This window comes from Suricata suricatta, chromosome 8, assembly GCF_006229205.1.
Source record: "Suricata suricatta isolate VVHF042 chromosome 8, meerkat_22Aug2017_6uvM2_HiC, whole genome shotgun sequence".
Lineage (NCBI taxonomy): Eukaryota > Metazoa > Chordata > Mammalia > Carnivora > Herpestidae > Suricata > Suricata suricatta.
Window position 1 is genome coordinate 121,321,417 of NC_043707.1, and position 26,839 is coordinate 121,348,255.

General features: G+C 37.9%; 1 protein-coding gene across 1 annotated transcript in view; it reads left to right on the forward strand.

Moving 5' to 3' along the window:
• EYA3 (EYA transcriptional coactivator and phosphatase 3) overlaps window positions 1-26,839 on the forward strand; it is a 77,901-nt gene that overhangs the window by 10,011 nt on the left and 41,051 nt on the right. Inside the window, exons 2-6 of the mRNA XM_029945864.1 lie at window positions 9,306-9,407; window positions 14,837-14,880; window positions 19,241-19,320; window positions 23,966-24,032; window positions 26,435-26,571. Coding sequence (XP_029801724.1) covers window positions 9,375-9,407; window positions 14,837-14,880; window positions 19,241-19,320; window positions 23,966-24,032; window positions 26,435-26,571 — 361 coding nt within the window. The 5' untranslated portion in view covers window positions 9,306-9,374. The remainder of the gene's footprint in view (window positions 1-9,305; window positions 9,408-14,836; window positions 14,881-19,240; window positions 19,321-23,965; window positions 24,033-26,434; window positions 26,572-26,839) is intronic.

Below are 26,839 nucleotides of genomic sequence, written 5' to 3' on the forward strand. Positions count from 1 at the left end.
TGTTTTGTTTTATTGTATTTCATTTAAAACTTTTGGTCTTCGCTAAATTAATAAGATAACATTAATGCATTATACCTGGAGTTTGAAAAAGTTGAATGACTGTTAGAGTTTTTTCCAATATTGTTTTTTCTGAAATTGAAAATGTTTGGGTTTGTTAGGTTTTTTTTCTCTGAAATGTATCTTAATTCTGTTAAGCTTTTAATCTAAATAACTATGTAGAACAATTGAGAGAGGGAGACCCTATTGCCCTGATTGTCATTGCTGTCATCTCTGTTCTTTACTTTGTCTAGGGACATCATTTTAAAGACTGCAATCATATAGAATCATGAGGTTGAAAACACTTGGTCACATGCGGAGCTTCTATCGTTAGAATCCTTTGCTAGGTTCCATCTTATAGTCAAAAGTTTAAGTTGATGAAGTTGCTTTACACAAACTTTGCTTCTGCTCTTGGCAACTAGGCAAAAGATTACAAAGCTGCTTTATTCTACTTTATTCTGGCCCCAGTCCAGTCTTTGTAAATCAAAAAAGAGATCTGAGGAATGAAGCAGTTTCCCCTGTATATTTGGTCAGGTGAAAGTAACATGGTTGAGGGGCGCCTAGGTGGCTCAGTCGGTTAAATGTCTGACTTCGGCTCAGGTCATGATCTCACAGTTTGTGGGTTCGAGCCCCATGTCGGGTTCTGTGCTGACAGCTCAGAGCCTGGAGCCTGCTTCGGATTCTGTGTCTCCCTCTATCTCTGCCCCTCCCTTACTCATGCTCTGTTTCTCTCTGTCTCAATAATAAATCAACATAAAAAATTTTTTAAAAAAGTAACATGGTTGAAGAGTGGACTACATGTATGTATTGTCCCAACTCCTTTCCTGTAATCATAAAGGGGAAACGATAGTAGATATCAGCAGTTCCTAGCACAGCGTAGCCATTAGAGGGAGGCAGTGTCAGCAGCATTCTCTACTGTTTTTCTCACCATCTTAACGCTTAATGAGCACTTACTATGTTCTAGGCATTATGTAAACCACTTTACTTCATTAACTCATATTCACTTGGGAGAAAGAAATGAGAGAGGATAAAGAAGGAAACTTGCCTTAGTATCTTCTCGTTGTCTGGCTTGTGAATAGCATGGCATAGCATACTTTTTTTGCTTGGTCAGCTTTTTAAAATCATCAGTCCTGTCCATGATGTTCCATATTGAATGGCACATAGCTGTGGTTTGAAACCTCAGGCTTTAAAGTTTGGCTGCCTGGGCTTGAATTCCAGGCTGGTGACTTGCTAGGTAAATTCCCTGGGCAAGTTACTCTCTGTACTTTAGTTTTCTTATCTCTAAAATGGTAAGAATAATAAATAGGACCTATCTTACAGACTTATTGAGAGGATTAAATGAATTATACATGTAATGTACTTAGAACAATGTCTAGTCCATAAAAAACATTCCATAAATGTTAGCTATTAATAACTCACCACTCACAGTTGGATCTCCTGAAAGTATTTGTGACCATGATGAATTCTGTGTATTTGCTAAGTAACAGGATGTGATTGACATTCAATGTTTTATTGTCCAGGAGCTTGAAAGCAGCTTTCCTTGCAAAGGACTTATGAGAACTTAAAGTTCTCATGTAGCATATGTGGAATCAAAGCCAAGTGACAAAAGCAAAACTGCAGGTCCAACTTGTTTAATCTCTCATAGGAATCTCTTGTTATTTGGACCTTGTTCTTAATAATTGTAATAGTTTTCCCTTTGAAAAACTAAGGGCAACTAGTTAGTGAATCCACTTTCACTCAAGACCAGATTTCTTTCCTGAATTTATCTTATGTCTAACATTTATTTATTTAATTTTTCTTCAACAAACAGCTATATCATGTTTACTATGGTGTCAGGCACTATTCTGAGAGCTTCACAAATATTAACTCATTTAAACCTCATGACAAAGACACTATGATTATTATTATTATGCCCATTTTACAGATGAAGTCACCGAGGCACAGGAAAATTGAATAATTAAACTCCCACACCATTCATCAGTGCAGAGCTGGAATTTGAACCTAAGTAGTCTGACTCCAGAGTCAGTGCTTTACGCTTGCCAAACCTGCCTCTGACAGAGGTGAATTAGGTTGAAAAGTGTAAAATAACAAGTGTTACACCGTCACTGTCATTCTGAAACTAATAACACTGTATGTTAACTACACTGGAATTAAAATTTTTTTATATAAAAAAACTTTACTCTTCCTCATTTTGTGCTGAAATGACAGCACTGAATTTTTGGCTGATGATTTCTTGAAGGAGTAAATAAGTTTGGAGAAATAAGACGTTGGTCAAAGAAGCGAACCTAGATTTTATAGTTCTTACAGGTAAGGACATACATTTCAAAGGACTTAGTTCTGTTAGTATAGTGAAAGATTAATTTTATCTGAATTTTATAGTTGATATATAAGTGTGGTATATAGATTTATAGAATGATATATAGAATTTCGACTTTTGAATTTTGATGAAGTAGGGTACGAAGTTTTCTATGTAACTGGAAGCAATACATAGGATATTCGTGTTGGAATAAACCATGTCTCAGGCTATTGCACCTACAGAAAAAATTGTGATTCTCTTAGTTAACTTCACAGATTAAGGGAGGATGAATGTAAAATTTGGGGGGCTTTGAGTTCCATGGAGTCTGGTCTACGGCCATAGCACCCTGAACGCGCCCAATCTCGTCTGATCTCGGAAGCTAAGCAGGGTCGGGCCTGGTTAGTACTTGGATGGGAGTTCCATGGAGTTTGGTTCTCTGTACGTTAAAGTCTTAGTTTGTGACTGACAAGTTACTAAAAACTAGGAGAGTTGGAAGGAATATAGTAGAACTGTTGGATTATTATTAAGCTCACTTTGACAAATCTAATTTAGATGAACTCCTTCCTTTTCAATACTTTTTACTGTGGTTCTGAAATTTTTCCTATAGAACACATCTCCTATTTTATTGAAAGTTTTTGTTAATTTTTATTATTTTATTATATTTTTATTGTTTAGAGAGGGAGAGAACGAATCTTTTTTTAATGTTAATTTTTGAGAGACAGAAAGAGAGAGAAAGAGAGAGAAAGAGTGAGTCCGTCAGCAGGGGAGGGGCAGAGAGAGAGAAGGAGACACAGAATCCGAAGCAGGCTCCAGGCTCTGAGCTGTCAGCAGAGCCTGATCTGGGGCTCAAACCCATGAACTGTGAGATCATGACCTGAGCCAAAGTCGGATGCTCAGTGGACTGAGCCACCCAGAGAGAGAGAATCTCAAGCAGGCTCCATGCTCAGTGCAGAGCCCAGTGACCCTAGGATCATGACCCAAGCCAAAACCAAAAGGTGGATGCTCAACTGACTGAGCCACCCTGATGCCCCAAAGATTGTATGGCAACTTCAAGGGATGACTTTCCAAGAAATATTAGAAATTATAAGAACAATTCTTCTTAGAGAATTTGTTCCTAATAAAGTATTTTGGTACAGCCTAAATGGATTAAAAAAATTATTTCTCAGTAAGTTCAGATAGTATTCTGTTAAGTGTAAAGTTACTATAAATATTCCTACAGCTGATGATACCATGATATACTGGTCAGTCATGCCTCCCAAATAAAGTAACAGAAGAATTCCCAATTTTACCACAGTCACTTGGCCGGGCTGTTTGTTTATGGAGAGACTTCACCAGCATAGTGATGGCTTTTGTCTATCCTGTTATTATTTGTTATTATTGACCTGTCTGGTGGTTCCTTATAAAGACCTCATTTGCAAACTTGCATGTATTTGACCAGACTTGGAGCCTTTTCTGCCCAAGTTATTCCTTGAAAGTAATTAGAGGCAATTGAACATCTCAGCTGCCTGTGGTAGTGAATAACAGGGCAAACAGGCTAACCAAAATGCTTAAAAGTGAAAACTGGGAAATAGATGTGTAGGTGTTTTATTTTTTTAAATTTTTCTTAATGTTTTTAATTTATTTTTGAGAGACAGAGAGAGATAGTGTGAGCAGGGGAGGGTCGGAGAGAGAGGGAGACACAGAATCCGAAGCAGGCTCCAGGCTCTGAGCTAGCTGTCAGCACAGAGCCCGACGCAGGGCTCGAACCCATGAACTGTGAGATCATGACCTGAGCTGAAGCCAGACGCTTAACCAGCTGAGCCACTCAGGCCCCCCGATGTGTAGGGGTTTTATAAAGCTTTGATATATTCCTCGGAATCTAGAAGGCTGTGCACATATGTTGAGCTGTGCGCATCTTTAGAAGGGACGTGAGAGGGCCCTAAACTCTCAGTTCTAGTTCATATTGAGGCTCCATGCCAACAGATAGGGAAGGCTAAGGAAAAATTGTAAACTGGCTGAGTGTTAAAAGTGTGCTCTAATATATATACAGAGCCCATCGATAAAGTGTGGGAGATTTATTGGTTCCGGGTGTTTAAGGAAATCTCTGTCTAATCATTAGCTGACCATTAAAGTAACAGCGGAGACTTCAGTGGCCACGTATTCTAAGTGGAGACTTAGAATATAAACTTACTAAGAGCAGGGAGTCTGTGCACAGTGCTTTCTCTCTAGTGCCTAGAATAATGCCTAGTACATAAAATATTAAATCCTAAAGTAATCCACATGCTAATAATCTTAAGTGATTATATACTAGTTTTTTGACACTTCTTTAGATTACTATTGTTTATAACCATTATTGCTGAGATATGGATATTTTTTTTAGGTTTTTGTTATTTATTTTATTTTTTTTTTTTTTGAGAAAGAGAGAGAGAGCAAGTAAGCACAGTCACGAAAGGGGCAGAGAGAGACACACACACATAAACACACAGAATCCGAAGAAGGGTCCAGGCTCTGATCAGTCGGGACAGAACCCGATGAGGGGCTCGAACTCATGAACCATGAGATCATGATCTGAGCCAAAGTCAGACACTTTAACTGATTAAGCCACCCAGGCGCCCCTTGCTGAGATATATTTAATTTGGGGAATGATGCTGTTAATTTTCCTCAGGGAAACTTCTGCAGCCTTTTATTTGGTGTGTTCTAAAACTGTATCTATAAGGCGTTAGAAGAAATAGTAAGTAGACTTCTAAAATACAGTGTAGTCAGTGATTAAATTTACGAGCTACCTGTTTTCCCTTTAGAACCGTATCAAAGATATTCACTTAATTTGTGCACACTTAGCCACATGCAAGTTCTCCTAGGACCTATAATCAGAATGTTGTGCTTATTTAGACACTTTTCTTGATGTTCTAATTAAGAGTACTGTATACTTTATTTTCACTGAAAGCAATTTGACCTTTATTCTGTGCTTTGTATATGTGAATATGTGAGTGTCTATTTCCCTCCCTACACTTATGAGCTATAATAACATTGCAATAACCTAAATTCTTACTTGTAGCCATTTACAGTTAAGCATGAATAGTATGCTCAACTTGATACAAAACAGAAATTATGAGGTACAACTCTTAATTAGAATTTTGAAATAAAATATTGACTAATTCCCCTTTTAATTTCTAAAGATTAAAAATAAAAAGTATGGCTGCCATATTATAAAAGTATCCTGCTTTATTTATAAACATGTGAAAACACAGTATTTAAAATTGACATTTCGTGGGGCGCCTGGGTGGCTCATTCAATTAAGCATCTGACTTTCACTCGGGTCATGATCTCGCTGTTTGGGAGTTTGAGCCCCATGTTGGGCTCTACACTGACTGTTCGGAGCCTGGAGCCTGCTTTTTATTCTGTGTCTCCTTCTCTTTGCCCCTCCCCTGCTTGTGCTCTGCCTCTCTCTGTCTCTCAAAAATAAATAAATGCTAAAATTTTTTTAAAAATATGACCTTTCAGATCCAAACAGAATTCCTTATTTTTTTGTTGTCAGCATTTGCATAGAGATAGTCTTAGGAAATAATACTATTTCTGTTCTCAATTGTAGATTTTCCCAGATTTCTGTCCATGATGATATATAGATGCTGACAAACTCTCATCCAAAAAGGTGATTAAAAAGCTGTTTTTAGAAATCAATAGGAAGAATTGAAACTAGAAAATTATGAGAAGACATTACTATCCACATGCTCAAAGGTACTTAAAAGATTAACTCAGAGCATGTTTTGTAATTTCACTGGCTGTTTGACTAAGTTGTAAGTAATTGTATTCATTTAAATTGGAATAAGAATCCACTTTTCAGTTCTATGTCAAGTCCTTATATATTTGGATATTTTAAAAGATGAATTTCATTGGGTGTAGAATAATATCAGGTTACATTAAAAACCCACAGTTAAATTAAATGCTAGAACTCATACATGAAATGAGAATACTAAGATAAGTAATTTTTTGATGTCAGGTATCGGAGCACTGTATCTGTGTTATACAGCACTTCTGTCTGTTGCTAGTAAACATGACTTGATTGGAAGCATGTGCCAATTACAGAAAATGGTGTGAGATCTTAATATTAATGTTTTAGCACATTGAGAAGTGCTAGGAATGTGACAAATACTTGTATTCTTGTATTTAGTATATCCTTATATTTTCAGGTTAAGTTATAAATTATTGGAAGGAAGACTACTGCATTGATAGAAAGTAGTGTCTTAGATGCATATTGTGATGGAAATAATTTATAGTTATTATTAATATAATTAATATATTGTATATACAAATGTACCGGAATGGATACAACTTTATACATGTTGCACATTGCCAGTAGAATCCCAGAAGATTCTGTAATAAATCATGTGCCTTCCTTGTAGATTGCTTTTTTGTTTGTTCTAAAATGATCAAAATTATTGGTGATCATTGATCAGTTACTTGATTAAAAATTTTTTTTCTAACTATAAAAATTATGCCCCTTTTAGTTCCCTAAATTGAAAAGCTGGGGAAACTAAAGGGGATTTTTAAGATGGAAATAACAAAGGGTGCTTATTTTCAAAGAAAAATAAATAGGGGAGGTAGAATGTCTTCCAATTTTTCCCTTAACATTTTTTTTTTTTGCAACTCACTGTAGAATTTATCTTAAGAAAAATAAAAAAGTTCTTCCTTTTCATAATAAATCACCATAATATTGCCATATTTCTAAAAAACAAAATTCAAGATTAAACATTTAGTTTTGTCTGGCTCGAGAATTTATTTCCCCACAATTAAGAGTAGTATTTCTTATGTTTTTAAAACCCATGATCCCTTTTAAATAATAAAAAGTCTCCTCCTTTAATGTTATGTTTTTTAAAGTCAGTTCTTATGTTTAAAATTAAAGTACGTTATTGAGAATCCTTTTCTTAAAATAATTTTTTGCACCTTCTGTCTTGCTCAGAAGTAGATTTTATAACCCTTCCCCCATGAGAGGGGATATTCGTTCCCTCTCCCGTGCTGAGAATCTATCTACTAATTAGAGATTGCAGTTATTACGGTATGGCCTTCAATCAAGTAAAACATGGAATATTATCAGTTTTTGTTTAGGTGAGAGCTGGTCACACGAAAATTCAGCAAATGAGATATTAAAGGCATTACATTTCCCTCCTGACTTGGCTGGACTTTGCTCCTTTTTTGGGATGAAATTGTGTACATTATGTACATTAGATGTTATTAAAATCCCATAAAATAAAGACATTGCAGTTTAAAACTAAGATGAGTAGAAGCTGGTAAAACATAAAAATGTGTCATCTTTCCCAGTTGTGAATCAGCTTCACGTCATATTGATTATACTCTTCCGAGTAGAGCAAAGCAGGTTCAGGAGAGATAGCCCCTATGGGCTTTAGTTATTGTGCTCTGTAACCCCGCGGCACTGGTGATCTGCGTCATGTAGTTTGAGAACTCGGCTTTGGAGGCTCTGTGTATGAGCTCCACGTGAGTATTGATCATCACATGCTTCTGACCTTTAAACCTTTTTTCTTAGGACATTCTAGATCAGGGAAAGGAGTAAACCTGTGGTAGAGAGGGACTATTTTGCATCTAAAAAAATCAAAGGTGTTTTCTCTCTCTTCCCCATTCTGGAGTATGGCTCTAAAATAAAGCGTGCTGTATTGCATTGAGATGGAGTAATAGAAGTGGAGGGGTGGTATTACTGGCACTTCTGAAGTTTTTCATTCCCCTTTTCATGTTTTTTATCTGTTTCCATTACTTTACCAATAAGGGTTTTATAGTTGGCTTAGCTTTATAAGTTAAGTTAGTTACAGTGGTTGGTAGAAGTGAACACAGGCACAACCTTAATTAAAAGCATAAGGAGTCATATCTGTTTTGGAGAACTGTCTGTTTCATTCTGGTTAAATGGAAATGGAGTTTTTGTTTTTCTGCTGTGTTTAGTTTTCTAATATCTACCTATTTCTTGCCAGCAGGCCACAGTAAGATGTTCTTACCAGTAAATGTAGTACAATAAAAGTCCCTTATTTTTTTTCTTAGTTTGAAAATAAGGACAGAAAGAGCAGGGTCTAAGAAGGTAAAGAGTTTGCTTTGGGGCACCTGGGTGGTTTAGTTGGTTAAGTGTCCAATTTTGGCTCAGGACATGATCTCACAGTTTGTGAGTTCGAGCCCCATATTTGGCTCTGTGCTGACAGCTTGGAGCCTGGAGCCTGCTTCGAATTCTGTCTTCCCCTCTCTCTGCTTCTCCCCCACTCATACTCTTGTCTACCTCTCTCTCTCTCTCTCAAAAATAAATAAACATTGAAAAAATTTTAAAAAATTGGATAGTAATATTTACTGGAGCTTGTTATTTCAGAATAAAATTGGGTCTTAGCTTTATATGATTATTTTTTCTTAATTCTATAATTCAAGGTTTTGCTCTACTTATTTATTTGCATCATTAAAATAAATCCAGAAGAGCTTTCCTTTAAATTAATGACCTCTATACATATAGTTGGTTGGGTTGTGAAAATATTTAATTGATATTCCAGTTTGTCCTATTTAAAGTGATTTGGTGTGTCTGTGTTAACAATTATGTAAATGTTCCAGATTCAAGCAGGTTAGATGTTATCATAACTTACTGATTTACTAGGCTAGTTTTTATTTTTTAATACAACAATAATCCTCAAAAATAATGTTTTAGTTATTTGCACACAGCTGTCATTGTACAATGTTTAATGCATTGGGCACTATAGTAACCACGTTTTAAGTACAGCGGAAGGGTTTCCACGTGTTGGCTTTTGCGATGTAGTATAAATGTCATTGTGTATCTTGACTTGGTACAGCATGTCAGTTTTGAAAAGCCACGTGCAGGTTTGAGATTTTGAGATTGGGACTCACGTAGAAGGCTTGAGGTAACAAAAAATTAAAAAAAAACCCTATTATCTGATGGCCTCAATGATAATGCTTTAGGAGTACATAAAGCTTTGAATCCCCCTTCTTTTTTAAACAGACTGTGAAGACTGCTTGGCAGACACTTACAATCCAGTCACATAAGCGTAAGAAAGAAATATTGGTCCTCATGGAAGAAGAGCAAGATTTACCAGAACAACCAGTAAGTATTTCCTTTAACAATTTAAAGTTCTTTATGGAAAAGCTAATCTTAAGAGATTTTAAAGATCGCTTCGTTACACTGCAGATTCCAAATTAGAAATAAAAATAAGGAAGTGACTTCTTAATACTTCCTTCTAAGAAAACAATTTCATGTCCTTTAATTCACATTTTGTTAATGCTTGGGAGTCTGCTTAGAAAATTCAGTATTACAAAGTGAGTATTGTGTTTGGAAATGTCATTAAGAAACCCAACAATTGTTAGTCTTACAGTTTTAGGAAAAAAAAAAGAGGGTATCTGTTTATCAGTAAAACAGTATATATACCATTTGTGCTGGGAAACTTAGTTTTATCTTTACTTAAATTTTTCTGATTGACTTAAGTTTTTAAAAAGTAGTAGTAGTTGAAGAAAGTATAATTTGATTACTAGTTGTTAAAAACAGGTAAGACCCTAGAGTCTAGGTTAGATTCTTAATTTCTTTTAAATATTTAACATAAATATAATAAAATAATTTTAAATGTCCCCAAGTGGTACAAATTTATTGCCTTACTATGGCCTTTTGTTAGTATGCTTTGGTCTTTCTGTGTTTTGACCCTTAGCATTTAAAAAAGGAAAGCAATGTAAATAAATAAATAAATAAATAAGGAAAGGCAATAGTAATCTTTCCTTTAGATACTTTTGTCTTAAAGCATCTTTCTCTTTTGTGTTGGTTTATGAAGTTAGATAAATACTGAGTCAGTTTACTATCCCAAATGAGCCTCCTGCATTTTATATTAAGGAAGAATACAGAATGATACATGTTTGCCTTTATGAGAATCCAGCTTTGAAAAATTTGAATTTTGAAAGCAGGTAATAGGGTACACTTTTCATGTTCCAGATGTATTCTGTATATCACAGAAAGATGGACATGAGCTTGCATGAAGTCCTTTAATACATTTTTAATATTTTCCTTATGTGGAGAAGTGCATCCTGATAATTACTTTGCCATTATTCCTTTAGCCCTCTCACTTAAGGCAAGTATAAAACCAGAAAGATATAAACAACTGGTAAAGTGACCTTGAAACTTTGAAATGACATCCCTTATCCCCGGTGGGTCATTGATAATCGAAGAAATGTTAGAATTAAATATCATCCTCAGCAGTCCTAGGATATGTACTGTGAGAACAAACAGCTGAGTTAGAGACATTAAACCTACCAAAGAAATTTTGTCATTGAGTTTTTAATGTAGTAAGACAGCGGTCTATTCAAGGTCTGGTTCCAAAAGACTTCTGTGTTGACATACTTTTGAAATGGGTATTGTTGTTAGTAACTCCTATGCATTTAAAGTAATGAGAATTGTGAGGCTGACCTGCTGATGAGTCATCTTTTCTACTCGGCTTTATTTCCTTGCTCTTCTATTCAACTTCTATAACATGATGTCCAAAACCTGATTGTTACTTAAGGTGAGAAATTAAACCATTTTAAAAACAGATTTTCTGCTGACTATAGATGGTGATTGCCGCAGGGCATCATTTTGTTATTGATTTGTTCCTGGGTCTTAATTTTTAAAGGTAACTGAGTGATAACACGGAGAGGTCAGTGCCATTGAAGGAAAAGTTTAAGGTCCTTAAAAGTGAAAGGCATGTCACACAGGGCCTCAGGGGGAAGCCCCAGTGTCAGAAGGCAAAAAGGAGCTAGGGGAAAGCATAGACCACAGCCGTTCTGGGGGTTTCCATGGGCAAGGCAAGGCAGGGTAAATGATTTAGGTTTGGCTAGTTTGAATAATTCCAAGGGCTTTTGGGGTATCAAGGCTGTTGCTAGGTGTTTGGTGTCTGATGTCTGGCTCTTCTGGGGTGACTTAGAGCAGGGGAAATATTGACTTGGTGTGTAAGTTGGATAAAGGAGATGGTCAGAGTATGGGCTCTGGATCGCAGGGAAGATGAACACAGCTTGGTCCTTAGTTTAGCCCTGTGATTCCTGGATGCCAAATGGACAAATACAGAATCTAAGAAAACACAGAATATTTAAGAACTGTTAAAAATAATTAGAAGGGGAAGAGTAAATGTTATACTTTGAAGAAAAAAACATGTCTTCACAGGCTGTAGTAAAGATCTAAAATTTGAGTAGAAAGAATGATTTTCTTCCAAGTTGATGATAATAAATAAAACCAAGAATTTTAACCTTACTGTTGCCTATATATATAGATGTTACTAGTGGACATTATTACTGGAACTAATCTTACCATCTCTTCTTGTCTCTTTCCTGCTGAAATGTCTCTTTCTTATTTCTTTACTACTTACTTGCTCTGTCTTAAGCTTTGTTCAGATCATTGTTCACAGTGTAACATAAATCCTAGCTTTGGCTTTTCTCTTTCAGTCTCCATTATTGCCAATCTTTAGTCTTGCACAGTCAGAAGTGGTTCACTCTGTGGTCACCATTCAAGTTACCTTGAAATTATTCCGTCTTTCCCCCTCCCTACCCCCCAGTCTACATCTGAAACAGTTGTATTATTGTCCAAGCCGGCGCTCTTCTGAAGAGTAAAAGGGGACACTCACCAGACTTGGTTTTGGGATAAGAGGTATAATCCAAGATTGTTCCTGGTAAGCTGGAAGCACATAAAAATACCTCCTTCATGGTTATCAAGGGTGTGCTCTGATTTCAAGTTTGGAAGGACATACATGCATAGGAAAAATTTTAGAATATACAGTAGCAAACTTAATACTGATTATTTCATGGAGGTGATGAGGCAGAATATAATATTTTATATTTTATACATATCTGAATGGTTGAATATTTAAAAATAAGAGCATGTATGCCTTTCGTATTTAAATTTTAAAAAGAAATTACTAATGCTTGCTGTAGACAACACAGGTGGCAAATGCTTATAACCATAGTATACTCTCCAGGCTAGAACTTAGAAAAGGAGTGAAGCTTAGGAACCATTTTTGAGAATAATAAAAAGGACTTTAAAATGTGTTTTGAGCTTGGAAGGGGAGGAGAAGAAAGAGGTGAAACAGTTGGTGAAGAGACATCTTGACTCAAACCCTGATTTCTTTTTTGTCTTTATCAGGGAGGGTAAATTTAGGTAAAGGATAGCATACATCAGAGTTTAAAAATGTTTTTAGAGGCACCTGGACGGCTCAGTCAGTTAAGCCTCTGACTTCGGCTCAGGTCAGACCTCACATTCATGGGTTTGAGCCCCGCATCAGGCTCTGTGCTGACAGCTAGCTCAGGGCCTGGAGCCTGCTTCTGGTTCTGTGTCTCCTTCTCTCTCTGTCCTTTCCCCTCTTATGCTCTGTATCAAAAATAAATAAAGCATTAAAATTTTTTTAAAAAATAAAAATATTTTTATTCCCATATTTATAAGCAAGTACCTTACTTCTTCCAAGTTGAGTTCTAGTCCTCCAGACTCATGACAGCTTTGTCCCATAAGCCTAAAAGTTAGAGACATCAGTGCAAAGCCAGCCTTGATCATGTGAAAAGTCAGAGTGAGGAAATGCTTGAAACAGAACATGGATATTTCCTTTGCTCTGGTATGTTTAAGGCATGACTTTTTTTTTAATTTTTTTTTTTTTTAGCAGAGGTACAAATAGAACCCTGATATCACAAATTTGCCAGAGGTTCTTTTTTTTTCTTAATGTTATCTTCAGTTATAAGATGCCCATAAAATTATATCATTTTTAAAAATAAAATCTTTGAGGGAAAATTCACATATCCATTTTAAAGTATACAATTCAATGGTTTTAGTGTATTCACAATGTTTCTCAACCATCGCCAGAATCAATTTTAAAACATTTTCATCATGCCAGAAACTCCATACCCGTTGGCAGTCACCTCCTAACACTCCCATCCCCTGCAGCCCTAGGCAACTACTGATCTAACTTCTGTCTAAAAATTTACCTATTTGTAGACATTTCATGTAAATGGAATCATATATTATATGGTTCTTTGTGACTGGCTTCCTCTCCTTAGCATAATCTTTTCAAGGCTTATTTACATCATAGCATATATCATGTACCAGCATTTTATTCCCTTTTACTGCTGAATAATACTGTATAAATTTATTTTATTTATCATTCATTATTTTATTTATCCATTTATCATTGATTCATGAGAATTGGGGTTTGCACTTTTTGTCTATTTTGAATAATGCTGTTATCAACATAAATGGACATATGTTCTCTTTCTTCTTTTTGTTTGATTATATAGCTATGAATCAAATTGCTGGATTATATGGTAACTGTTTAACCCTTTGAGGAACTACTAAACTTTTCCACAGTAGCTACACTATTTTACATTCAGTTTCTGGGTTGTATTGTTTTAACCTGCACTGTTGTAATCTGGTGAAATCTGTCTGTATCCTTTTGAGTTAGTTGACCTGCTGCCAGGCAGCAGATGCTTCCTGTCCCTGGTTTACAGGGGGACATAATTGCCCAAATCAAGGCAAACAGTGTCTGAAATGTTAAATTTAATCATATTAAGTAGCTATATTCCCACCTGTTATTTTTGTTTGAGATTATTTAGCAGATTTGCTGCTTTTTGTTAGCTTGAAACACTCTGTACGGCCGTGCATACTAAGCATGTTTCTACTGTGAGTGGGTGTGAAAGCTAGGAGCTCCGCTAGTAGTGTTAAATGTTGTTGATCTTCTGTTTGTGGATTCTTAAACTGTTTCAGTGGAAATGCTTTCCCCTCAGAAGGAATTAGAAAAGATGGAAATCTGGGATAAAACAGAATAGCATAACGAATAATTTTTTAAATTACTCATAACCTGTTAATTTATCTTTATTTTGGGCAGTAATGTAAGTATAAAGACATTTCTGTTTAATTAAGTAATAAATGAGTAGATGTTGTTGACATTGCCATACTTCCTGTTTGGTAATATAATTATGAGTCTGTTAAAATTAAAACCAACTAGTTTGTACCCAAGTTTGGATACTTTATTGGGGTAAATATTATATCTTGAGGAGCGCTTGGGTGGCTCAGTTGGTTAAGTGTCTGACTTTGGCTCAGGTCATGATCTCACAGTTTGTGGGTTCGAGCCTTGCGTCAGGCTCTGTGCTGACAGCTCAGAGCCTGGAGCCTGCTTCAGATTCTGTGTCTCCCTCTGTCTCTGCCCCTCCCCTGCTTGTGCTGTTTCTCTGTCCCTCAAAAATAAATAAAAAAACATAAATTTAAAAAAACATTGTATCGAGTAAAAATCCTGGTAAACGTTTTACCTTGAATCTGAAAAACCCTTTTTTCATTAAGAAGAAAAGAAAGAATTTCATGTGAAAAACAAAGAAGTCTATATCTACCTCTAAAATATAACAAAGGTTAATTAAATAAATCTAAACAAAACAAAATGAAATAGTTACCCTGTAATTTATTAGTTAATATCAGCCTGCCATTTGAATAGGTAGATGATTTCAGAAACAGAGTACTGTATTGATGCCTTTCTGTATTTATTTTTGCAGGTGAAAAAAGCCAAGATGCAGGAATCGGGTGAGCAAACTTTAAGGTATGAAAAGTTGAATTTCTCTTTAATGATCTACTTAACAGTTTTTTCCACCTGCTGATTATTAGTATATGGACACATTTTAGGTTGACTACTATGTTTTTTAATTTTAGCATCAGTCTTGGGGCGCCTGGGTGGCTCAGTCGGTTAAGCGTCTGACTTCAGCTCAGGTCATGATCTCACGGTTTGTGGGTTCGAGCCCCGCGTCGGGCTCTGTGCTGACAGCTCAGAGCCTGGAGCCTGCTTCTGATTCTGTACCTCCCTCTCTCTCTGACCCTCCCCTGCTCACACTATCTCTCTCTGTCTCTCAAAAATAAATAAAAAACATTAAAAAAAATAATAATTTATTTAATTTTAGCGTCAGTCTTTAGGTTTTGAAATTATTTGGTTTAAGGTGAAAATTTCCTTCCAGTACTTTGTCCTTGAAACTAATAAGCACTGATTTTTGTCTTACTCATTATTTAAGAATATATGCTGAAAAAATAAATGAATAAAAATAAAAAAAATTTAAAAAACAAACAAACAAAGAATATGTACTGAACTCATGTTATCTGTCAGGTCCTGTGATGCATGGAAAAGACACGATGGTGAATATTCTTCAGTCCGATGTACAGTATACAAAATGGGAAAAAGAAGCAGAAATAGGGAAATCCAAGGGATTTGAGATTAATCACCAAAGGGACATAGGACGTCTTAATTATTAGCTCCACTCCGTTTAGACAGGGAGCAGCTGCTTTGTCCCTCGTCCCCTGGCTCCCACAACAGCAGAGCTTTCAGTTTTCCACAGCTCTTACATCTGCTTGTCCATGAACCGGTCACTGCAGCACCTCTAACAGCTGGATTTCCAGAATCCTATTCTTTTAGTACCAGACTCTCCATTCCAGCCCATTTATTCTTCTGTCGCACTAGCCGTGTGATATCTTCCTGTACACCTGCCATCAAATGAGCTCTCGTGTTTTCACTCCTAACCACTGACCCTGCCCACAGAGGAAGATTTCAGTACCTTTCTTAAGCTTTGTAAATTATAAGATCTGTTATTTTCATCAGTCCCTCACAAACACTTCGGGCTTGTTCTCCTTTTTTCCTGTCATGCTTCTTTAGCAAAATCACAACCTGGTTAGACCAGCTATCCACTTAATCCATGAGAGAAAAACACAAAACTATGCTGATTGGTCTGTTTTCATTTATGATTACGTCGCAGACAGGCACTTAACACTCTTGGACTCTTGGTGGTCCAGCCACCCTTCCTGGTGTGCTTCATCCTAGGCTCTAAAATCATCTTTCTTTTCTCCCTCCCCTCCTCCTTGCCTCTTGCTTCCCCGCCCCCTTCCTTTCATCTCCCCTGCCCTTCACTCTGCTCCCATTTACCCAGGGATCCTCTCCCTAATTCAAAGAAAACGTAGTAACATTCAGATAGGGACGACCCCCTCTGTCTGTCACCACATCTCCCCATTTATCTCCTTCTCTGCAGTGCTCTTATTGCCCTGCTCTCTGAAGCTAGTGCTTCTGCTTCTGTCTAAGGCTGGCCCTTCCACTTATATGACGGATCCTGCCGCCTTTGTCTTTTCCTATAATGATCCCGTCTCTCTCCTTCAGTTTCTTTATTATGATGAAATATATGCAACATAAACTTCACCATTTCGTTCATTTTTAAGTGTGTAATTCAGTGCATTATTACATTCATCTTGTTGTGCAACCATCACTACCGTCCGTCTCCAGAATTTTCTTCATGTTCCTGAACGGAAGCTCATTAAGTAAGAGCTTCCCATTTCCCCATCCTCCCAGCTCCTGGCAACTACTATTCTACTTTCTGTTTCTGATTTTGAACTTCTCAGAATACTTCATTTTAGTGGAATCAGACAGTATTTGTTTTTCTGTGACTGTTTTATTTACAGTGTCTTCAAGGTTCATTTTTGTCATAGCATGTGTCAGGATTTCCTTTCTTTTTAAGGCTAAAGAAGATTCCATTGTACATCCATATCTAATTTTGTTTATTCATTATTGGTTGATTGTGTTGGTTATTTATTAGCGAGAGAGAAGGGGATGAGCAGAGAGACAGCAAGGAGCCTGACATGGGGCTTGAACCCATGAACCGTCAGGTCATGGCCTGAGCCAAAACCAGTTGACGTTTAACCGACTGAGCCGTCCAGGTGCCCCTCTGTTGATTATTGACAAGAGTGCTACTGAGTGAGAATCAAGCATTTGTGGTGTTCCTCACTTGTTGAAGACTTTGGGTGTTTTTGCTTTTTGGAGGGAGAAGTCATTTTATTTTAGCACATCTTTTTTTTTTTCCCACCATGCACACACTGTTAAGCAAAATTTATGTTTATGTAACTGAAAATAAATTTTGAGACAGTACATAATTTTTCTAGATCTAATAATTTTATTTCTTTGTTAATTTTTTAATGTTTATTTTTGAGAGAGAGAGAGCACGCAAGTTGGGGAAGGACAGAGGGAGGGGAAGACACAGACTCTGAAGTGGGCGTCAGGCTCCAAGCTGTCAGCACAGAGCCCCATGCAGGGCTCGAACTCACAGACGGCAAGATCATGACCTGAGCTGAAGTCAGACACTTAACCTGCTGAGTCACCCAGGCGCCCCTAGATCTAATAATTTTAAGTGTTTAACAAACTACTAGGAGCACCTGGGTGACTCAGTCCAACTGGGCCTCTGTCTCTTAGTTTCAGCCACTGCTGACAGCTCAGAACTTGGAGCCTGCTTCGGATTCTGTCTCCCCCTTTCTCTGCCCCTCCCCTGCTCACTCTCTGTCTCTCTTTCTTTCTCTTGCTCTCTCTCAAATATAAATAAACATTAAACATTTTTTTAAATAAATAAAAATTAAAAAGTTAATCACATTTGAGGAAATGTTGTTTGAACATTCAGAATATACCAGGGGAAAAAACCTATATTGATATTATACCTGAATATTAGGAGTCCATTCAGAGAAGACATGGGGGCCTTAAGAATTCTGGTGCCGTGGGGGCGCCTGTGCGGCTCAGCCGGCTGAGCCTCCCACTTCAGCTCAGATCGTGATCACATGGTTTGTGAGCTCAGGCCCCGCATCGGGCTCTCCACTGACAGTGCAGAACCTGCTTTGGACTCTGTGTCTCCCTCTCTCTCTGCCCCTCCCCCACTCATTCCTTCTCCTTCTCCCCCTCCCTTTCTCAAAAATAAACATTAAAAAATACAGTACTTGTGTTTTTAATGTAAATAACATTTTTAAAGTTTTGCCGCATAGAAGCTATTCTTTTATTAGTCAGTCTTAATCTTCCCAGATACGTGGAGCCTTTTGTACAGTGTCCTCCACCTGTCCCTAAAGTGCAGCACAGCAAAGGGGATTTCTTTCCAGGAAACATGAACATGGAAAGACGTGTGGGCTGGAGAGAAGTTGTAATATAATAATAGTGGCTCCAGTTCAATTGTCTGTGTTCTCTCTCTCAGTGGTTTTCATATATTAACTAATTAATTCCTATAACTATCCTGTGTGTTAGGTTCTGTTATTATCCCTCTTCGACAGTTGAAACTGTAGTGCAAAGAAGTTTAACTTAGGCAGAGTCATTAAGCTAGTTTTGGCGGAACATGAACACAGGGTCTGGCTCTGGAACCTGTAGTCTTCATCATTCCACTCACCTGATAGTTGAGGGAGTAACTGGAGAGCGGAAAGTAAAGAAGAAAGAAGGAAAGAGGCGTACGTTAGTAAAAATCTCCATTCCAGAATTTCAGTGAGAATCTTGCCGACATTAAAGTGTCTGACATAATGACTTGTTCTCCCAGTTTATGTGATTTACCTTTTGCAATTTCTCTGAATTTTCCTTAGAACTTAAAAAAAAAAAGGTATTACTCAGTCTGGGATATGATAACAAATTTAAAAAAAACACTTTTCAGTAAGAGGAGAAGAAAAATACAGCAGAATGAACCATTTTAAGACTCAAAACTCCCTTCTTGGAAGCAAGCATGTGTTATTTGAAAAAACTTTTCAAGTGATTATGAGATCACTCTCTGAAATCAGGCATCTCCCTACTTCCCTGTGGAATTTTGGAAAGAAAGCATCAGTGCAGTGTTAAGTGTTGTGGATCTTTTTCCCCTACCACATGGTCTTTAGAAAAACTCTGACTTGCCTGTAACTTAGCTGGGATATCTGAGTGATATGAAAGTGGAAGGGGTCTAGCTGGAAGAGAAAGAACAGTCAGATGCTGAGGGTACTAGCCCCAACCCTAGCTCTTCATGTAGCTGCTGAAACCAATAATAATAATACCACAAAGAAGACTTACTTCGCCTCTTATGTGTATAGCCTAGTTTGATATAATCACTTTAAGCAATGCAGCAAATCCTTAAGGGCTAACATATTCATTTTGGTTCTCTCAGTCAAGTGAGCAGCCCTGAAGTCAGTGATCAGAAACCTGAAACTTCAAGCCTTGCTTCAAACCTTACCATGTCAGAGGAAAGTAAGTACTATGTTCTGTGCCTCATGGAAGAGATATTCCTATAACTGAGTAATACTATTCTTCTATAATTGGTTTTCATGGACTGCCTTTCTTGTCCTGTAAATACAGAAGTCTTGCCTTTTCGTGTGTGTGTGTGTGTGTGTGTGTTCATCCTCGTGCTCTCACATAAACTTTATTGACATACTAGCTAAGGAACAAAACTGCATGGAATCCACTTACCTGAGGAGTCACATTTGCTTTTATTTTTGTTTTGAAGTTGGATGTTCTAAAGGTTATATGCCCAGAAAAGTTTGTGGGCCAGCCTCTGACTGCTTCTCTGGAAGACTTTGAGGTTTACTACCTTTCTAATAACCAAATGGCTCTACCTATCAATCTATGCCAAAAAAGAAAAGTAATCCCCTCAGAACCCAAGATTGACAGTGGGCCCTAAGAGAGAGCCATCTCAGTAAGATACATCCTCCACTTACCAGCCTACTTTCTGTGATAGAATAGATGCATTCATGCAAGGGCAAACATTTGTAGCGTGTTCTGATTTATTCTTGCAGAGATGCAAGCTTTTCTAGCATACCCACGTACTCCCCCAGATTGCCTCCATAGGGCAAATAGTGCTCCCTGAAATTAAATCTCATTGCCCCTACATATTTTACCACATACTTTAAAAGAATAAATTTGTGGTCTCTATTGTACTCTTTAAAAAGATACTTGTTTCGGGGATGTTTCTTCTCTTAACAGGTTATGTTTAACCTTATATGTCTTAAGTTGTATATGTTTTTCTAGTGGTTCTCACACTATTAGCATACTTAATCATCTGGAGTGCTTATTTGTAATATAGAATTCGAGCCTCATTTTCAGAGATTATCATTCAATAGATCCAATGTGGATGGGAATCTGTATTTTCAAGAAGATAGCTAGGTGATTCTAATGCATATGAGAAACTGTTCATTCTCTGGGAAACTGCTCTAATCAATGAAAAGTCTCTCTAATTTTGTTTAATGTCTCACTCATCCCCAAGAAAAAGACCTGTTCCTTTTGTATTCCAGAGCCAGGAAGTAAGTCGAGTCTCTTGCTCCTTCTAAATAAATGATTTCTCTTCTCTCTTTTCCTTCAAAAACTCTAGTTCCTTTGAAGTCTATTTTTATGCCTCCCCCTACCTTTCTTTTTGTCCTACACTGAACTCCTAGTCATTTTGTTCTTTACAAACTAGATCTTTGTTTTCTTCTCCATCCAAACTCTTACTGTTCTTGGTGATTTCAGAATCCATGTAGACGACTTGTCCAGTCAATACCCATCATCATTATCTGTCCACCTTCATGTCCCTTTTTACTCAGCAGAGATTCTGTGGCTCTTTATTATAATAACTCCCTTACAGATACCTTCAATAACTTTGCCTCTTGCACTCTTCTTGCTAAGCCTCAGTCCCAATTTAATATAACTCTCCATCTTCTCTGTAAGTATATTCAAATAGCTAACTATTGGATAAATTATATACCTAGTTAACTTATTACAGCTCCTCAAATTAGGCACTCATCATGCTTGGAAATCTTACTCCATTTCCCCATTTCCCTAATGAATTTTACCTTTTGATAAATCATACCTCTTCTTTTCCTCTCAAAGTACCTATGCCCTCACTCACCTTTCCTCATTCTTACCTGATGGCTCCGTTGCAAATAGAAGTTGTCAGACAGGAAACTCCCTCATCATCCCTCCACCACCAAATCTTCACACCTACCTGTGTTTGTACCCATGTTTTCTTGCTTCATTCTCATCAGGATGGAAGTAGTATTCTTGCACCAATGTCCAATCGCTTCGTACTCTCCCCTAAGACTTTAAGTTTATTTATTTACTTTGAGAGAGAAAATGTGCACATAAGTAGGGGTGGGGCAGAGAGAGGAGACAGAGAATCCCAAGCAGGCTCTGCACTGTCAGCACACAGCCCGGTGCGGGGCTCAATCTCATGAGCTATGAGATCATGATCTGAGCTGAAATCAAGAGTTGGCTGGTTAACCCACTGAGCCACCCGGGCGTCCCACATTCTTCTTCTCTTCTTTATTCTTCCTGTCAGGAAAGAGACGTGACCCAGTATCTGCCATCTCAAAACAAACAAACTCTTCCTTTGGTTCTACGTTCCCCACTAGTTATGTACCTTTCCTTTGTCCCACGGCCCTTGGAACCTCTGGAAAGAGTTGCCCTTTTCTTGTTTTCTTGCCTCCCATTCATCCCTCCGGTCACCACTCTTCCAATCCGATTGCTCTTTTCAGTAGTTACATTCAGTTGCCCTGAGAAAACCAGTTCTGCTGCATGTTCCCTCTTCTCATCTACTGCCTCACCACGTTTTCCTCTCGCCTTTCTCCTTTGTTGGCCCCTCTTCCTCTGTCTGAACTCTCAATGTTGGTGGGCTTCAGGATTTATTTTGAGTCCATCATCTTTTCTCTTTCTGCATCCTCTCATCCATTATGTTATTATATTACTTTAAATATGATGTACGTTGTTGGGGCGCCTGGGTGTCTCTGTCGGTTAAGCATCCGACTTCACCTCAGGTCATGATCTGATGGTTCATGAGTTTGAGCCCCACATCAGGCTCTGCACTGACAGCATAGAGCCTGCTTCCAATCTTCTGTCTCCCCCTCTCTGCCCTTCCTCCACTCATTTGCTCGCTCTCTCTCTCTCAAAAATAAATAAACATTAAAAAGTAAAATAAATCTTGTATACATTGTCAATGAATTCCAAATTTTTATTTCCAGTCTAACTTTTCCATTGATTTCATTTGTATATTCAACGGCCTATTTGACAGCTCTACTTAGATATCTGAAAGGAAACTCATATTTAAAATGTGTGAAAGTCTTATAGTCCCTTAGCCCCCATCCAACCTCTTGTCCCAAACTTCCCCATCTTACGAAGTGGTTTCATTGTCCCTCCAGTTGTTCAAGTTGAAAACATAGAAATTTTCCTGTATTCCCCTGTTCTTCTCATTCCTTATATACAGATCCATCAGAATGTTCTGTTAGTTTTACCTTCAGAATATATTTCAAGGTTGTGCCTCATCTTCACTACTCCTATTCTAATATTATAGCAGATTATGCCTTGACTGCTTATAATCCTTTCAGGGTTCTTAAGTCCTGCAAAGATAAAGCCTCATTCATTCTACAGAGAAGTAAATATTGACCTAAATAGCCCAGGATGTTTTGTCCATCTCTTCGGGAATTAAATTAAATTAATTAGGAGGAGGAGGGTTTGGGTCTTTGAAAGTACTTGTCAGCAGAGAAGGAACCATTGCACAGAATTCGAATGAAGTTATGTTTTATGTGATGGATGGTAAGAACTTTAGACCTGATTGAGAGCTCTTTTAATTTTTGTCAAAATGATTATGGATGAATGTAATCTAAAATTTTCCAAATTTTCTAAATTTATTCATCCTTGAGAGACAGAGACAGAGCATGAGTAGAGGAGGGGCAGATGGAGAGGGAGACACAGAATCCGAAGCAAGCTCCAGGCTCTGAGCTGTCAGCACAGAGCCCAAGATGGGGCTTGAACTCAAGAATCACAAGATCATGACTTGAGCCGATATCAGACACCCAGCTGACTAAGCCACCTAAGGATCCAATGATTATTTATAAAGACCCTGAACAATGACAGTAGACAAGATCTTTTATGCCTAACTCAAAGAGATCGATTTGTCTTACTGTTGCACATGAATTGACTCCTCATCATGACCAGAGTTCCCATTTTAGTTCAGACACTCGGGAAACCCAGCTAGATGTAAAGTTAGTTGGATTACACTTACTCCCTATTAATAGAGCAACGTCCTTTACAGATGTTGAAGGAAGTTCTTGGACAGTTCAGGGGTCTGGTACAAGTTCTTTATCATTTAATTCTGTGTACAACATGACCTGAAATAGTGCCTGATAAATAGGATTCTCCTACGTGTCAGACTTGAGCTGAACATTTACAGATGACATCATGGGGGTCCAGCCTTCACAGAAGCTATTTTAGATGAAGTCATGGGGGTCAAGAGGACACTAGCTGTGAAAGTGTCTTTACTTGATGGTTCATCAGAGCATCATATCAGTTCCTCAGATCTGTCTTTGCTTTGCCAAATTTAAAGCCTTAACTACCAAGCTGGAAAAATAGTGGTATAGAGGCATACTTCCATCTTTTGCTGCATTATACACAGCACTAGCAACAGTTTTCTCATAAAACTGGGTACTTCCCCCAAATCTTCAAGTCATTCTTAGGGCCTTTTACTCAGAATAGTGGAAGCTCCCAGAGAATGAATAAGCTAAGGAGTACATCGTAGTTTCTTAGATCGGGATCTTGCTTTTGAAGTTTGCCTGTGAGCACAGTGAACGCTTAGGAGGTGCTTCATCGATGGATTTAGCTCAGTGATAGATGAAGCTAGAGGTCCGCTGGAGCTAGCCTTCGGCTCTTTTCCACACCTCCCACACCTGGCTTCTTTCGCTGTCTCTAAAAGTCTCTAAACCCATTACTGTAAGAGAAAAGTATTTTCTACTGCATAGTCTTTCTAAATTTCTGATGTCCAAGCTGTATTCTGTTATTTAGCTTGAAAGACTATACAGTGAGATGTGTGGTTTTCTCATTTCATTTTTGGAGTGTTCTAACTTTTTACCCGGTGGTATCTTTCTTTCAGTTATGACATGCACCGATTACATCCCTCGCTCATCCAGTGATTATACCTCACAAATGTATTCTGCAAAGTAAGTTAAATAATTATTTCAAAAATCTATGCGCCTTTTTCTCTGGGTTTATTTCAAAATTTAATTTGATACTTATTAAGTTGACATTTAACTTAATTTCACCTCTCTTGTTTCTGTTCCTACTCCAGTTTTTTTTCCCCCTCTAAATGTAGAGTCTCTGTAACATACTTTTACAAAGTAGATGGTTGCCTGGAACAGATCACTGTTACCCAGGAGCTTGCTCTAAGTGAATAGTCACTGAAAATAAAACACTGATTGACCTATGATCATTCTCTCTTTCCTCTTCCTTGATAGATCAGTAAACATGGCTCAAGCCAGCCTCCTAGTGGGACTTCTCAGCCTAATCTGTGTTTAGTTTCTTGTTTCAGGAATGTCCTCAAAGTAGAAGTAAGCTTGAAGTTAGGCTTAGTGGGTTGAAGTCACTAAGAGGCAACATTTTGGGCCTTCAGCAGGTCAGATCAGCATTTAAGACCCATAAATTAATCATCTCCAGGAGGAGTAGGTGCAGAACCGCGCATACACCAGACCACCAATTGTGTGTTGATAAAGGGTGAGCTTGCACATACACTGATACACGTGGGTGGGTGTTAAAGTAGGATGAATTCCCAGGTGCTCACACAGGCAGAACATGTAAAGGAATGGGTAACAGAGGTGACTGATACCTACGGGACTGTTAAAGAAAACTGACAATTTTTTTCCTTTTTGTGCCCATTTTTACCATTTGAATTTTTCATCAGTTAAGAAATAACTAAAAGGCCAACTCAATGAGTTCTTCAAATTCTACTCTGATCTTGAGTAGCACCTATAGCACCTTTGGGCCAGTCATTTTCATGTGGTTTTCTTCTGTGAAATGACTGACCCTGTTCTCTGGGATCATCGTGAAGGAGATAAGAAAATACTTTAAGCTATAAAGACACTATGGGAAAAAAGGATATTATATCTAGCTTATCTGGAGATCAATTCATTTGAAGTCCCCAAGATTTAACATTTTTCCCATATTTATTTCTTGGTCTCCTGTCTGACTTAAGAATAGATGTAAATATGTTGCATATTCCAAATTCATTTGCCTATTCAAAAAATCACTGCATTCAGATCCCCTTCTGTCTAAATTCAGACATCTTTTGCACTTAAATGAACCATTGCATGATAGCTATTTTTTAACTGAGCCTCTATTTTGACTTTCTCCCCCTTCTAATCCATTTTTACAAAGCGACGTCAAATTAAAGAACAGCTGCGATCTTGCCACTCTTTGCTCCAACAATTTCAGTGACTCCCAGTTGTTTCAGATTAGCCTCAACTCTTTTAGCCTGGTGTTCAAGGTCTTTGCTATCTTTTCTTCTCTTGCTACTCCCCTTTCCTTTACAGACGTCGTTAATATAATCTGCTGTCCTTGCAGGCTTCAGCCCTTGTTTTCCTTCCTCTATACCTTTGGCAGAGTTTATCTCTTTTCCTTAAATACGCATTCTCTCTCATTTCTGCACATCTTATCTGCTCGCTCACATAGCCTTTCTTCATTTTGCTTTCCCCCAAAGCTGAAAAAAATCTTTCCCCTTCTGAAACACCCCTTCCTTACAGTATTTTACTGTTATGACTTATGTGGTATGTAAAACACTTGGTTACATTATAAGTGCAGTGTAACTCACCAAATAAAATAACTGGTATCTAAAAATTCAGTGCATAAAATGTGGGCCCGTTTCATCGCATGGACGAAATGACCAGGTCATCTAGCTAAAGTCCCAGAAGTGTCGCTGCTGAGTTCCAATTCCTCCTAAACCTGATGTGGTCAGCTGCAACTGGTGGCAGGTGTTCTCTGGCTTGAAAGTCCGTGGGGAAATCCAAGTCCTGTCTGGGGCTTGTCACATTTGATTAGTTACCTGGCTTCTGTTTTGTAGACTTGGTCTGGGGATTTGGGGGCGCACCCCTCCTACTCCCTGTTCTTTGATGTGTAGTGGTTGCTTGCTTTTTCTTTACCGGTCTAGCCCTCTTCTTCAAGTCCTACTTTCCCTCCTAGTTTGGCCCAGAGGGCCGGGTGGAGAATAAGAGCTAAATGTGAATCACAATCTGTGCAGTTTTCTGTTACGTTGGGATGTATTCTCTCTGTAGATAAGTCGAATCCATCTCTGTATCTCACAAAGGGCCTTGCATGTAGCTTATCGCAGGTGGTCGTAGCATGGTAATTAGACTTGGGGAGACCTTAAATTTTCCGTAAAATTGTTTCTTAGGTGGTTATAGAACTTGCACATGAAACATTAGTTCTTTCTGGCCGTAGTAAGCGACATTTTATATGGAAGGTTAGTCTCCTCACTGCTGATTCTTTGCTTTTAGTGGTAATAGCTATTTCCTTTATTATTCATTAAAGATAAACCACACATGAAAGTGTTTGTTTTCTTGAACTCTCCTAGACCGTACGCACATATCCTCTCAGCCCCCGTCTCGGAAGCTGCGTACCCCGGGCAGGCTCCGTACCAGGCCCTGCAGCAGTCTCAGCCCTATGCGGTCTACCCTCAGGCAACCCAGACATACGGACTGCCTCCTTTTGGTAAGGCGTCTTCTAAGGCTGTTGACTTTACCCTACAGAAACCTTGATCTTTCCCCAAAAATCAAGTATGGCTAATCAGCATGCTGAAAGATGGGTTGTTCTTTACAGAGTACCTACTCAGTTACAAGCGCGATAAAAGTTGGGTATGCAACTTTTCCAACAGTGTATTTGATGCATGTTAAATAAAATGAAAACTGTTAGTACTCATTTGTTTATCTACTAACGTTCAGCTATTTCCAAGGTATTAAATCTTGACTGTAACGCTTGG